The 12,186-nt window shown below is 44.3% G+C and overlaps 1 protein-coding gene across 1 annotated transcript in view; it reads right to left on the bottom strand.

Moving 5' to 3' along the window:
* Fam117b (family with sequence similarity 117, member B) overlaps positions 1-11,493 on the bottom strand; it is a 72,343-nt gene extending 60,850 nt beyond the window's left edge. Inside the window, exon 1 of the mRNA NM_001037725.3 lies at positions 10,747-11,493. Coding sequence (NP_001032814.1) covers positions 10,747-11,335 — 589 coding nt within the window. The 5' untranslated portion in view covers positions 11,336-11,493. The remainder of the gene's footprint in view (positions 1-10,746) is intronic.
* Between the last annotated feature and the right edge of the window lie 693 nt (positions 11,494-12,186).

Genomic DNA, 12,186 nt, shown 5'->3' with positions numbered 1-12,186 from the left:
GTCTGTCTCTGTCTCTCTGTCTCCCTCCTGCCCTCCCTCTTTCCCTCCCTCCCTCTCCTGCCCCCGCCCCCCCAAATCAGGATGTAACTCTCAGCTACTTTTCCAGAACCATGCCTGACTGCTGCCATGCTTCTGCCAAGATGATAACGGTCTAAGGCTCTGAAACTATAAGCAAGGCCCCACAATTAAATGCTTTCTTTTATATGAATTGTCTCGGTCATGTCACTTTGCAGCAAGAGAACAGTGACTGAGATGGGTGGAAACCTGATATATTTTAAAATATTTGAAAGTTTTTACTTTCAAAGATTTCAGAATAAATTCACGTTAAGTACACATAAAATAAAGACAACAAACAAAGCAATCTTCAACTCAAGGAACATAAAAAATTCTCAAAGGAAGGAAATGCAACTATAACGCACCACAAGATTTTGATACAAATAGTACCTGCATATTCAGAATTTAAACATTAATACTAACTACTGGTAAGTCTGCATTTTCTGTAGAATTAAGTCATTACAATGCATAAAACTGAGGGAAAGATCTTCTAAAGGCACCAATAAATAAGTGCCAAAAGGAAGCCCCCAAAAGAGGAAATGTGAGGTAGATTTGATCAAAACACATTATTTACACATTATGAACATTAAACATTAAGAAATTATCTTTTCTAGGGGCGGCAGGAGTGAAAAAAAAAAATAGAAGTGTTATTTGATTACAAGTATAGTGCTATTTGTAATTTCAATTACTTGCAGGTACTCTGATTTAAAAGATTGAATTTAAATGTAGAATTAAGACAAGCATGCTGCCAAGCAGTGGTGGTGCACACCTTTAATTCCACCACTCAGGAAGCAGAAGCAGGTGGATCTTGAGGGCAGCCTGGTCTGCAGAATGAGTTCCAGGACAGCCAGGACTACACAGAGAAATCCTGTCTTAAAAAAACAAGAAAGACAAACATGCTATTTTTTTCTCCAAGTATTTTAAACTATTTTAAAGACAGAAAGTTGCTGCCTTTCTCAACTTCCTTCCCTTCTATTGCTCTGTCATCTTGAACCACACCCATTTCCCCTCCTCAGTAAATAAGATTTGTTAATGGTTTGAGACTTCCAGACTCTATGTACTATGTCTACTTTCTATGACCTGCACTATTTCCTGTGAATACATTTAGTAAACCAAACACCATGCTGAAATTTTCTTCATCGTGTAATAAATGGACCCTAGCACAATGCTTTGTTCAGCTTGCTTCCTTTCACTGACATCAGAACAATTTATAATGGTTAATACTCACTGTTAACCTAACAGAATCTAAAATCACCTAGGAGACAAGCCACTGCATGAGGCTCCTGTCTATGAGGCAGAGTCTAGATTGGGTCAACTGGGGTGGGAAAACACCCTAACTGTCAGCCACACCATTCCATGGGTTGCAGTCTTGGACTGAATAAAAATAAAAAGCAAATAAGACCAGCACCTATCTGTTTCTCTTTCCTTAAAGCAGGCCCAATGTGACCATTCACCTCACATTCCTGCCTCCATCATTTCTCAACAATAATGGACTGAGTATCCTCAAACTGTGAGACAAAACAAATCCACCCATAAATTGGTTTTGCTAGGTATCTTGTCTCAGCAGCAAGCGACTAATACAGGAAAAACGACAAAAAGACAGGGGTGGTTCATGATAATCCTGACTCTGGTCCCCTTCCTAGTGAAGTCTTTCCCAAAGTCAGCCTGGAAGACAGACAAAAGCTAATGCAATGTGGGTCAAGCACAGCTCACAGCACCATGATCACAGTGCCTTTGAAGACATTTATAGGGTTAAGAGTGTGGGGATAATGGAATCTTGCTTTAAAGTCCCAAAGAATCACTAAGGCCAGACAATGTGCAGCAAGACTGAAGACCCTGCAAGGAGGTTAGGTTCTGACAGTAAACCTAAGTTATAATGGTCTTGAGACCTACTAATGTGAAAATACTGGGACCACTAGATGTCCATCGAGAAAAGTAGCTTGGGTGCAATGGAGCCAGCCCAAGAAAGGTTCTGTATGCTACAAATGGCAGAGCTAAAAGTGCCCCAGAGGCCAGACATGGGAGCTACACAACTCTGTTTGCCCTGCTTCAAGTTTTGTGATGTTTGTGTTTGGTATTGCTTTGGTTCAATTGTTCCTTGCTACGTCACCATTCCTCCATTTTGGAACAGGAATGATTACCTTCTATCATTATATACTTAAGAATATAACTTATTTTTTGATGCTATAAGGGGCTCAGTTAAGAGACTCCCAGGTGTCTGAAGAGGCTTTGCACTTAATACTTTTGAACAAACAGTTCCATCTTTTGGAAGAATATAGACACTCTGGAAGTCAAACCGAATGCATTTTACATTATGACATGGCCATGAACCTATGGAACAAGATGTGTGAGGATTATGGCTTAAAATTGGTATTTGGACAGAAAGCTGAGGGGTGGACCTGTGACAGTACTGTCAACTTGGCTCAGAATCACCCAGAAAATAAACCTCTGGGCATGTCTACGAGGAGTTTCTAGACCCAGTTAACTGAGGTAGAGTGACCCTATCTAAATATAAGGGCAGGTAGCGTCACTCTACAGGTTGGGATCCTGAACTGAATAAAAGGGATAAAGGGGTTGCCTGTCAGTCACTGTCTGGGTCTCTGTCTTTCTGTGTTTCCTTCTTTCTATCTTTGTATTTCCTGATACACACTCAATGTGACCACCTTCCTCATACTCCTGAGATCATAACATTTCCCCACCACAAGGGATCACACCCTCAAACTGTGAACCAAAAGAAGGGAGCACAAACCACCACAAACAAACAAACAAACAAACAAAAAACCTTCCTTTCTTAAGATGCTGTAGTATTTTGATACAATGTCAAGAAAACTAACAATACTCTCTTCCATTACTCACTACCTTGATCTGATAGTCAAACTACTCTCAGACATCACCTGACCTATATGCTTATTCTGCCAACTCAGGCTCATTGTTCTCTCCACAGCATCTAAAACATCTTTAACACTGTCTCCCTTACACACAAGCTTCTTTTTACTTTTCTCAATAGTAATCTTCTCAACCTACGGAGTTCTGAGAATTCCTCTCTGGCTGTTTTGTCTTTAAAGTGCTAGTTCTCCAGCCGGACACGATCATGCACACCTGCAATTCTCCAGCACTCAGGAAGCCGAGGCTGATGATCGAAGGGCAAGCCAGGCTACCTAGTGAAATCCTGTCACAAGAAACAAAACCAAAGAACCTAACATGCTTGCTTTCTCCCAGACTTCTATTCCTATCATCTTCTCCATCATCTTATCCGTTCCAGTGCTCAGACCTTTCAGCTGTGTCGATCTGCAAACACCTAGCACAAAGTGTTTAATGGGTGCATTCTGAAGGAATATGAGCAAGTCCCAATTTCTTACCTCATTTTCAAACTTCATCCATGAGTTCTAAAAGTATTATTAGCCACAATATTAGAAAATTACATAGCTTTCCTAAGGGCACAAAATATGTCTGGGAGTTGAGTTGAGCTATTCTACTCCAAATTTACTTCCCCACTGTCCAGCATTTAGTAGAACTAATCCAACTACCATCTTCAACTCCTTTTCTCAATCCCTACACCCAATGCATTATACCACACCAAAAGATTGATGAGTGCCATTCCCACCACATCTCAACTCAGGTGTTCAATCCCTTTGCAATTCCTACCTTCTAGATTCTTCTATCTCAATTTCTACTTCATTCATCCTAAACCTACAAAATATCCCATACCTTAGTCTAAGAACATAAATACAACAAATAGTACATTAAACTTGCCTCAGGGGGCTGGTGAGAAGGCTCAGCAGGTAAAAGCACTGACTGCTCTTCCGAAGGTCCTGAGTTCAAATCCCAGCAACCACATGGTGGCTCACAACCACCGGAATGAGATCTGACACCCTCTTCTGGTGCATCTGCAGACAGCTACAGTGTAACTAGCTATAACAATAAATAAATCTTTAAAAAAAAACTTTTTTAAACTTGCCTCAGGAAGATGGCAAAAATAATCCAGAAATACCTAACACTGAAAAACACCTATACCCTGTAGTCAGTTTACAAGAAAATTTTTTAGCTTGTTTTTTAGAGATGGGTCTAAGTAGCCTTGGAATGCCCTTTGTAGACCAGCCTAACCTGAACTCACAGAGTTCTGCTATCCTCTACCTCATGATTGCTGGGAATAAGGGTATCTACACCCAGATACAAGGACTGTATATCCTTGTGACAATCCTCTACAGTTAAGTATTATGAAGTACTCCTTTTTGCAGGTAGTGAATCTGCCTAAGTTAAAGAGCTAGTCAGTGAATGTCAATGGCAGAATGTGAACCACAGCAGACTGGCTCCAGAACAAATGCTTTTAACTAGGGAATATATTCTGATTCATTTTAATTCACACTGACATAGTTCACACTACTCTCTCTACACAGGGCCATTCTGAAGGGTGCCCTTCTACTCTTTTCCTAGTCTAATATCCCCTAGGTTGTGTATTTTAAATAATACACAAGTAAACATGGCATGTATTGTCTGTCACTCCTGTAAGACAACTGACTGTTTGGTTCTTCCCTTTCCAACCACAGTCAGACAGAACCTTCTCTGAGAGAAGGTCTATACCGACCTGTGGAATCATTCACTCTTAAGAGCAATCATAGTACATGCTTCTTTCATGCTCCTGTCTTGCCTGGTTAATTTGAATCTCTGGAGCACTGTATTTTTTTTAAAACTGTTATTTGTAAAGGGTTTTAGTTTTGTTTTGTTTTTACATCTTTATATTACATAGTAATTATGCAATACAAACAAACAATACAATACAAACTTAAAAAGTTCAATCAAATATGCAGAACTGAACTTAAGTGAAAATTATATGAGCCAAAGTGTAGAACTATTATGTTTTACAATACTTCATCCTCAATTGTAAAAATATATACCACAAGCCAAAAAGATTCCCCTTAAAGTGTGAAATCAGGAGAGATGGCTCAGCAGTTAAGAGCACTGACTGCTCTTCCAAAGGTCCTCAGTTCAAATCCCAGCCTCCGAATGGTGGCTCACAACCATCTGTAGTGAGATCTGATGCCCTCTTCTAGTGTGTTTGAAGATAGCTACAGTGTACTTATATATAATAAATAAATAAATCTTTAAAAAAAAGGAACTGTGAAATCAGCAACTGTCCTTCAATGTTAGAGAAACACTGAATTTTCTGAGTTCTACCTCAGAAGGTACTAAGAAACGGATATGAAAATATGGAGTTTTGGTGTCCTACTTTCTGAGTCTGCCTACTGCTTCAAAGAAGTGTGTGTGTGTCTCTTAGGGCTAGAAAGATGGCTCAGGGTGAAGTGAATATCACTGTTCCAGAAGTATTCCCAGCACCCACACCAGACTACCCATGACCACATGTGGCTCCAACTCCAGGGGATCCAACATCTTCTCCTGGCCTCCACAGACATACTACCTCATGTGATTCGTGTAGGCACACATATAATTTTAAATATATACTTTTAAAGGAAGTACATCTCTTACTACTTTTCTTGGCAATTTCCCACCCCAATTAATAGTCAAATTTACATAAGACATACAATGAAAAGAATTCACATCTTTCTATCAACATATTAGCCACTCCACAAAAATCACACATGTACTAAATTGATTTGTTTTTTTCCTATCAAGTTTCCAAACCATGCTTTGAAGGCTTCTATACAAGTAAGGAACTACTGTTTAGAGTATAGTAACAACAGTAGAAGGAACTTTCAAAGCCTAAAATTAGACCTGGAAGCAGAATTTTTTTAACAAGTACCCTGGGGTGTTTTCAAGAACCAGGCAATTCTCTGTTTACCAGATCGAAATTTAACAATCTAATTCTGATTCTAACTACCCTGAGTTATTTAGCAGCATCTTTTCCTATCCCTATAGCAAAAATACCTGACAGAATAACTTAAGGAAAGATTTGTTCTAACTCCTAGTTTCAGAGATGTCAATCCATTATGGCAAGGAGGACATGACAGAGCATACAATTTCCTATCATGGCAGCCAGCAAGTAGTGGAAATGAAATGTGGGAAGGGGTCAGGGTAAGATGTAACAAAGGATTCACTCAAGGTAACCTTCTTCCTCCATCTAGACCCTTCCTCCTAAAGTTTTAACAACCTTACAGATAATAGCACCACAGCTAACAGCTGGAGCTCTACCTTATCAGGAGCATGTCACATTCAAATTTGACCTCAGGAGACTGCCTGCTCTTCAGATACTAGTTCCAAGTCCTGGACCACCTGCCCTTCTGACCAACCAGCTACAGATCACAGGTTCCCATGAGCACTTCTAAGGTTTGGTAATATTGTAGAATGGATTACAGAACTCATAAAAATAACTTATTTACACATATTATCAACTTATTACAAAGGACACAAGTAAGGAACAGCCAGATGGCAGAGATTCATAGGACAAGGTATGCAGGTGGCAATAGCTACTAATAATGTAGCTATTAGTTGACATTAAACCCAGGTCTGAACTGTGCAGGTCCATTTACACAAGGATTTTGGTGGAGATTGCAACAAATTGAAAAAGCTCACAGAACTACCACATAGTCTAGAAATATCACAATAGTTTATATGATAGCTTCTATCATGGATGCATAAAATATGTGTATCCTGTTTCACTACTGCCTGCAAGTGATAATAGTCTGTTTTATCACTATTATAAAACACACATAAACCTATTATAAAAAGTCAACATTTGTCAAACCCTACACATGCAAACACCACGCCTGGCTCTATTCTCAAGAGAAGTGTAAATAACAGTGAGGATGCAGTATTAAACCATAACTACACAATTAACTGTAGCATAACTGCACTGCTGTAACACAGCACAGCAGCCACCTTCTGTTGCTGTGGCAGTGAGGTTAAGTTTCCAGACCACAATGACGTGATCACCTCCACCAGAGTGAGTGGTACACTCCTGATGGCAGTAAAAAGTCATCTAAGTTCTCATGAATTTTTTTCACCATATATAATATATGTAATGAACAAAGGATATGTCAAGCTGAATGTTTCGATTTCTAGTAAGACTTCTAATAACTTCAGGCTATTTTTTTAGTAGTTAATTTTAGGAGGAATCAAACATTATGGAGATTTTCAGCAAATCAGTAGCTTTAACCCCTCAACTATACAAGAATCTGTTGAATTACACATCAGACAACTGAAAAAAAATAAATAAATTTAATTCCAGCAAGATGGCTCAGAGGGAAGAAAGAGCTGCTTGCTGGCAAACCTGATGACCTGAGTTCAATCCCTAGAATCAGCACAGTGAAAGCAAAGACCCTATTCATAAAAACTGTCTTTTGATCTCTGCAGTGCCATGGCACACATGTATGTGTGCATACATGTGTACTTAAAAATAAATCTTAAATATATCACAATACTTAGTATGAAATGATAGATAAATCAAGTAGGCAAACAATCATTTTATGAGGTATTAATGTATAAGAAACAAACTATGTCTCATAAAGATAAATTATGAGTTAATTAAAAATAAAAGGAAGGGGGGCTGGAGAGATGGCTCAGTAATTAGGAGCACTGACTTCCAGAGGTCCTGAGTTCAATTCCCAGCAACCACATGGTGGCTCACAACCATCTGTAATGGGGTCTGATGCCCTCTTCTGGTGTGTCTGAGATGGCTACAGTGTATTCATCTACATAAAATAAATATTTCTGGGCTGGTGGGATGGCTCAGTGGGTGAGAGCGCCCGACTGCTCTTCCGAAGGTCCGGAGTTCAGATCCCAGCAGCCACATGGTGGCTCACAACCACTCACAATGAGATCTGACTCCTTCTTCTGGAGTGTCTGAAGACAGCTACAGTGTACTTACATATTAAAAAAAAAAAAAAGAACAATAAAAAAATAAATAAATAAATAAATAAATATTTCTTTAAAAAATAAAAGGGGCCAAAGATGGCTCAGCAGGTAAAAATGACTGCCACCAAGCCTAACAATGTGAGTTTGATTCCTGGGACCCTCGAAGTGAACAAAGAGCAAGCATCAGCTCTGAAGGACTGTCCCAACCTCCAGGAATGAACCCTGGCACCCATGCCGATTCAGGCACGCATGGACGCACACAGAGAAAGGGAGGGAGGGAGGAATAGAAAATGTAATTAAAACTTTTTAAATAAAACTAAAACTGTTGAGACAGCTCAGCAGGTAAAGGTGTCTGTCACCACTCCCGATGACCTAACAGTCCTCTGGACCCAAAGACTAAAAAGGAGGACAGACTCCAGCAGATTGCCATCTAGTGACATCTCATATGTGACCCTAGCATGTAAGTACCAACAAATGTGCATACAACATACACAATGTAAAAATAAACAATCCCATATAACCACGGACTCTATCCATACCACATGACTCACGAGTAACTGCATCTGGGCATTGAGCCCAGTAACTACCCAGAGCCTATTCTAACTGCTCTTATGCGGCCTCTCCACTTCTCATCTAAGTAAGGCAACGGAAAAGAGAGAGAGCACAAAGTCAACTCTACAACTAACCCTGGTGCTGAGTTACTTTCTGAAAGCACAGCTTACGCAAATAGGCCCCTGGCAGGCACTGAAGTTAGACATTTAAATAGCTGCCATGGACAAGTGTGTGGTGACTTTATCAGAATCAAGAGAATGATATTTTGGATCACTCAGTAATTAGTTCAAAGCCCAGAGAAATAATCAACCAGCTAGAGATCCTGAGATCTCCCACATAGGGACTCTGTAATAATGAAGCCCTGGTGAAGGCTGGACTCTGTTCACCCCATGAGACATCTAGAAGAAGCTAGCAGCCTGAAGATGAGCCCAGGCATCTGAGTCACATGAGGGTTCCAGAACTGCATCAAGAAGCACCTTTGTTTCCAAGTAAGAACTTTCACATTTCATCAAGCCTGCAAACTGGTCATCTCCCTTTAATCAAAAAGGGGCGCAGTAATTACAATGTCTCTTTCTAGATTTGGCCATATAAAACATGGAATGATTTAATCATAGCAGTCTATGCTACTGAAAACACTTCCCCCACTTTGTATGGACCTAACTAACGTGAAACAAGAATATATTCCAAAAAGAAGACATCAGACATCGGCCAGTGGTGGCCCTTTAATCCCAGCACTTGGGAGGCAGAGGCAGGCGGATTTCTGAGTTCGAGGCCAGCCTGGTCTACAGAGTGAGTTCCAGGACAGCCAGCAGGGCTATACAGAGAAACCCCAGTCTTGAAAAAAGAAAAAAAAGCCATCAGACATTTACACTTGAGTAAGACTGAGAGACCTACCAACAAGCAGTATCCCTCACACCTAGTTTAAGAGTAACTACTCCGTTTTTTTCTGGTTTTGGAGGGTGGGGAGTGGGGGAGGGGGTGCCTTTGGAAAATATGAATGAGCACACAAGGAGCCCAATGTCCCCGGAAATAAAGCCTCCTTCACATTTGACTGTTTACCCTAATCAAGTTCTCCTCAGGGTGTGTTGCAAATCAACTCTTTAAAATTCTGTTATCAGATTGAGGGGCCCAGTCTCCTTCCTTGTCTACTGCCCACTTAAGCAGCTCATCTACCAGACACCAGATGCACTATCCTAGCTCCAGAAACTCAATGGCAAACTGCAGAAATCTTGTCCAGCATGCATGTAATTTTGGTGTGCAATGTATCTCTCAGACGTTCTCTTATACATTAGAAGTTGCTCCCTTGATCTAATTTGAAGACTTGTTCTCTGTGGCATACAAGCAGAGTCAAAGCTCACCTGTCACCACTTGTTCTTAACCCATCTAAAGGAAAATATGAAAGCTAAAATGAGGTCGTGTATGAAAACCACTTGCCCATTATTGAAGGGAGGGAATCCTCTTAACATCTTTTAAAAGCATTTTGTAGCCTGGCAAAGTAGCATGCTTTTGACTCCAGCACTCAGAAGGCAGAGGCAGTTGGTGAGGCTAACCTATCTACATGGTGAGTTACAGACCAGATGAGGCTACAGGGAGCCTGTTTCAAAACGCAAACAAAAAATAAAAAATAAACATAAAAAACCAAAGCAAAACAAAATGGGCAGGCCTTTAATCCCAGCACTAGGAAGGCAGAGGCAGGCAGATCAAGGCCAGCCTGGTCTACACTGCAAGTTCCAGGTCAGCCAGCGGTAGTGAGAGTGTTGGGGGGGGGGGGGTGCGGGAAGCAAAGAATAAGTCTAAGAGAAATAAAACCAGTATCTCAGAAACACACTCAGACCCTCAGGCTAGCTATCTACCATTTACGTATATGTGTAAACACATACATAGACCTATGCACACACCCCAAAGCAATCTTGCTTAACTTCTCCCTTCTTGCTACTCATTAAGTCTTACGAAATGCAAAAACTGCTCCCAGCTTCACAACTCTTCAATGATCCAAATCCGCCTTTGCTGATGCATTCAGTCCTCCAGATCCGAAACTGTTTTGTGGAACAGAAACACTAAGCAGCACACAAGTGCTATTTGCAAGCATTAACCGCGTCACCAAAAGTGACAGGACCAGCCCCAGCAGTAGCGACGCAAGGCCAAACCCCAGGGTTTATGATTTCCACAAATTGAGCCCAGGCCCAAGGTTAGCGGCCGCACCTCCACGGCGGAGACCCGCACGGGCAAGACGCAGGGGTGGCGGACCGCACGCCCCGCCCCGCCCCGCCCCGCCCCACCGGAGCGCTGCAGTCCCCACTCGGCGGCACAGGACCCCTGTCCTCCACGTACCTGCTTTGCACACCGGGGCGCTGGGGCTCCTCTTCTCCGCCGAGGGTCGGCCCTGCTCTGGGGACCTCCTCCGGTGGCGGACGCGGGCGGAGGGTGGGGCCGCAATCACCTCGCTCGGCCACAGGTGGGTGGGCGACGAACTGGGCGACGACACGGTGCCCAGCAGGGGCGGTGGCGGCTGCGGGCGCGGAGGACTGCTTCGGGCCCCAGGCGCCGTGCCGCGCGTGGGGCTGGTACCGCGCGTGGACGTCACGGACGCTCCCGTCTGCGTGGCCACCGTGGGGCTGGTACGCGCCGCCGCGCTGCCGCCGCCGCCGCGCGTGGGGCTGGTGCTGCGTGAGGCGGTGCGCGGGCCGCCACTGCCGCCGCCGCCCGAGGGGCCTGAGGCGCCTCCGTTGCCTCCGTTGTTGCCGCCGCCGCCGCCGCCCCGCGTGGGGCTGCCATGTTGCTGCTGCTGCTTCAGCTGGAACGGCACCGTCGCCCTCATGGGCTGCAGGCGGCTCCCAGGGCCCCCGGGCGGGCCGACCGCGCCACCCGCGAGGGCGCCGGCGGGCGTGGGAGACCCATTGCGCCTCACCCGCTGGGACATGGTCCCCCCGCCCCAGAGACGGCGGCCGGGGGTGCTGGGCGGCGGGGACCGGCTGCTCGGGGCCCGAGGGAAGGCCTGAGCCAGCGGGTGACGTAGCCTGACTTCAGGACCAGGGGGCGCGCGGGCAGCGACGGGCACCGACGAGGTGATGCAGCCGCCGCCGCGGCTCCTCATCAACAATAGTGTCTCCTCCGTTGTCCCCGCCCCCTGCCGCCGCTCATTGGTGTAGCGTCAGCGCGCTCGAGCCACTCGGCCTCGCTGATTGGCTGCGCGCATCTCGGCTCCCGAGGCTGCTTCTGCTCTTTAAAGAGAAAGAGGCCCGCCCCCGAGGGGTCGGGCGGCGGAGGAAACCGGCCGTGGCAGGAGGAGGGGTGCGGAGGGAACGCTTGTGGCTTGTGTAGAGGGATGCGGGGGTGGGGGGTGAGGGGGGGTTGCGTGCGTGTGCGGACGTGTGTGCGTGCGTGTGTGTGTGTGTACACGTGCGTGTACGTGTAGGCGCGCGCCCGGCCACGCGCGTCCCTGTTTCCCGCTGGAGGGAGCCCCTGGGACTCCGGGAATTTGGCCAAAGGGACGGACTGTACGGGACCACGGTGTCCCCGGGGATGGTCTGAACCGACTCTTTCCCTCTGAAACTCATTTCCTTACAGCAGTGGTGTCTGTAAGTTAACACGTACGCACATCTCTTTGGAGACTCCCCTCACCCCCGCCCCCCAATCTTTTTGTTCTGCCCTAATTCCATCTACCTATGAGCAGGGCTCTAAAATAAAAGAACTTTAATTCTAGGGTATTTTATATCTTTCTTCTCTTTTCTTTTTGGCGCTACAAAGATTCAAATATCAGAACGATTATAT

Source organism: Mus musculus, chromosome 1 (assembly GCF_000001635.26).
Source record: "Mus musculus strain C57BL/6J chromosome 1, GRCm38.p6 C57BL/6J".
Classification (NCBI taxonomy): domain Eukaryota; kingdom Metazoa; phylum Chordata; class Mammalia; order Rodentia; family Muridae; genus Mus; species Mus musculus.
Note: the sequence above shows the minus strand (reverse complement) of the source record. Positions and strands in the feature narration are given on the sequence as shown.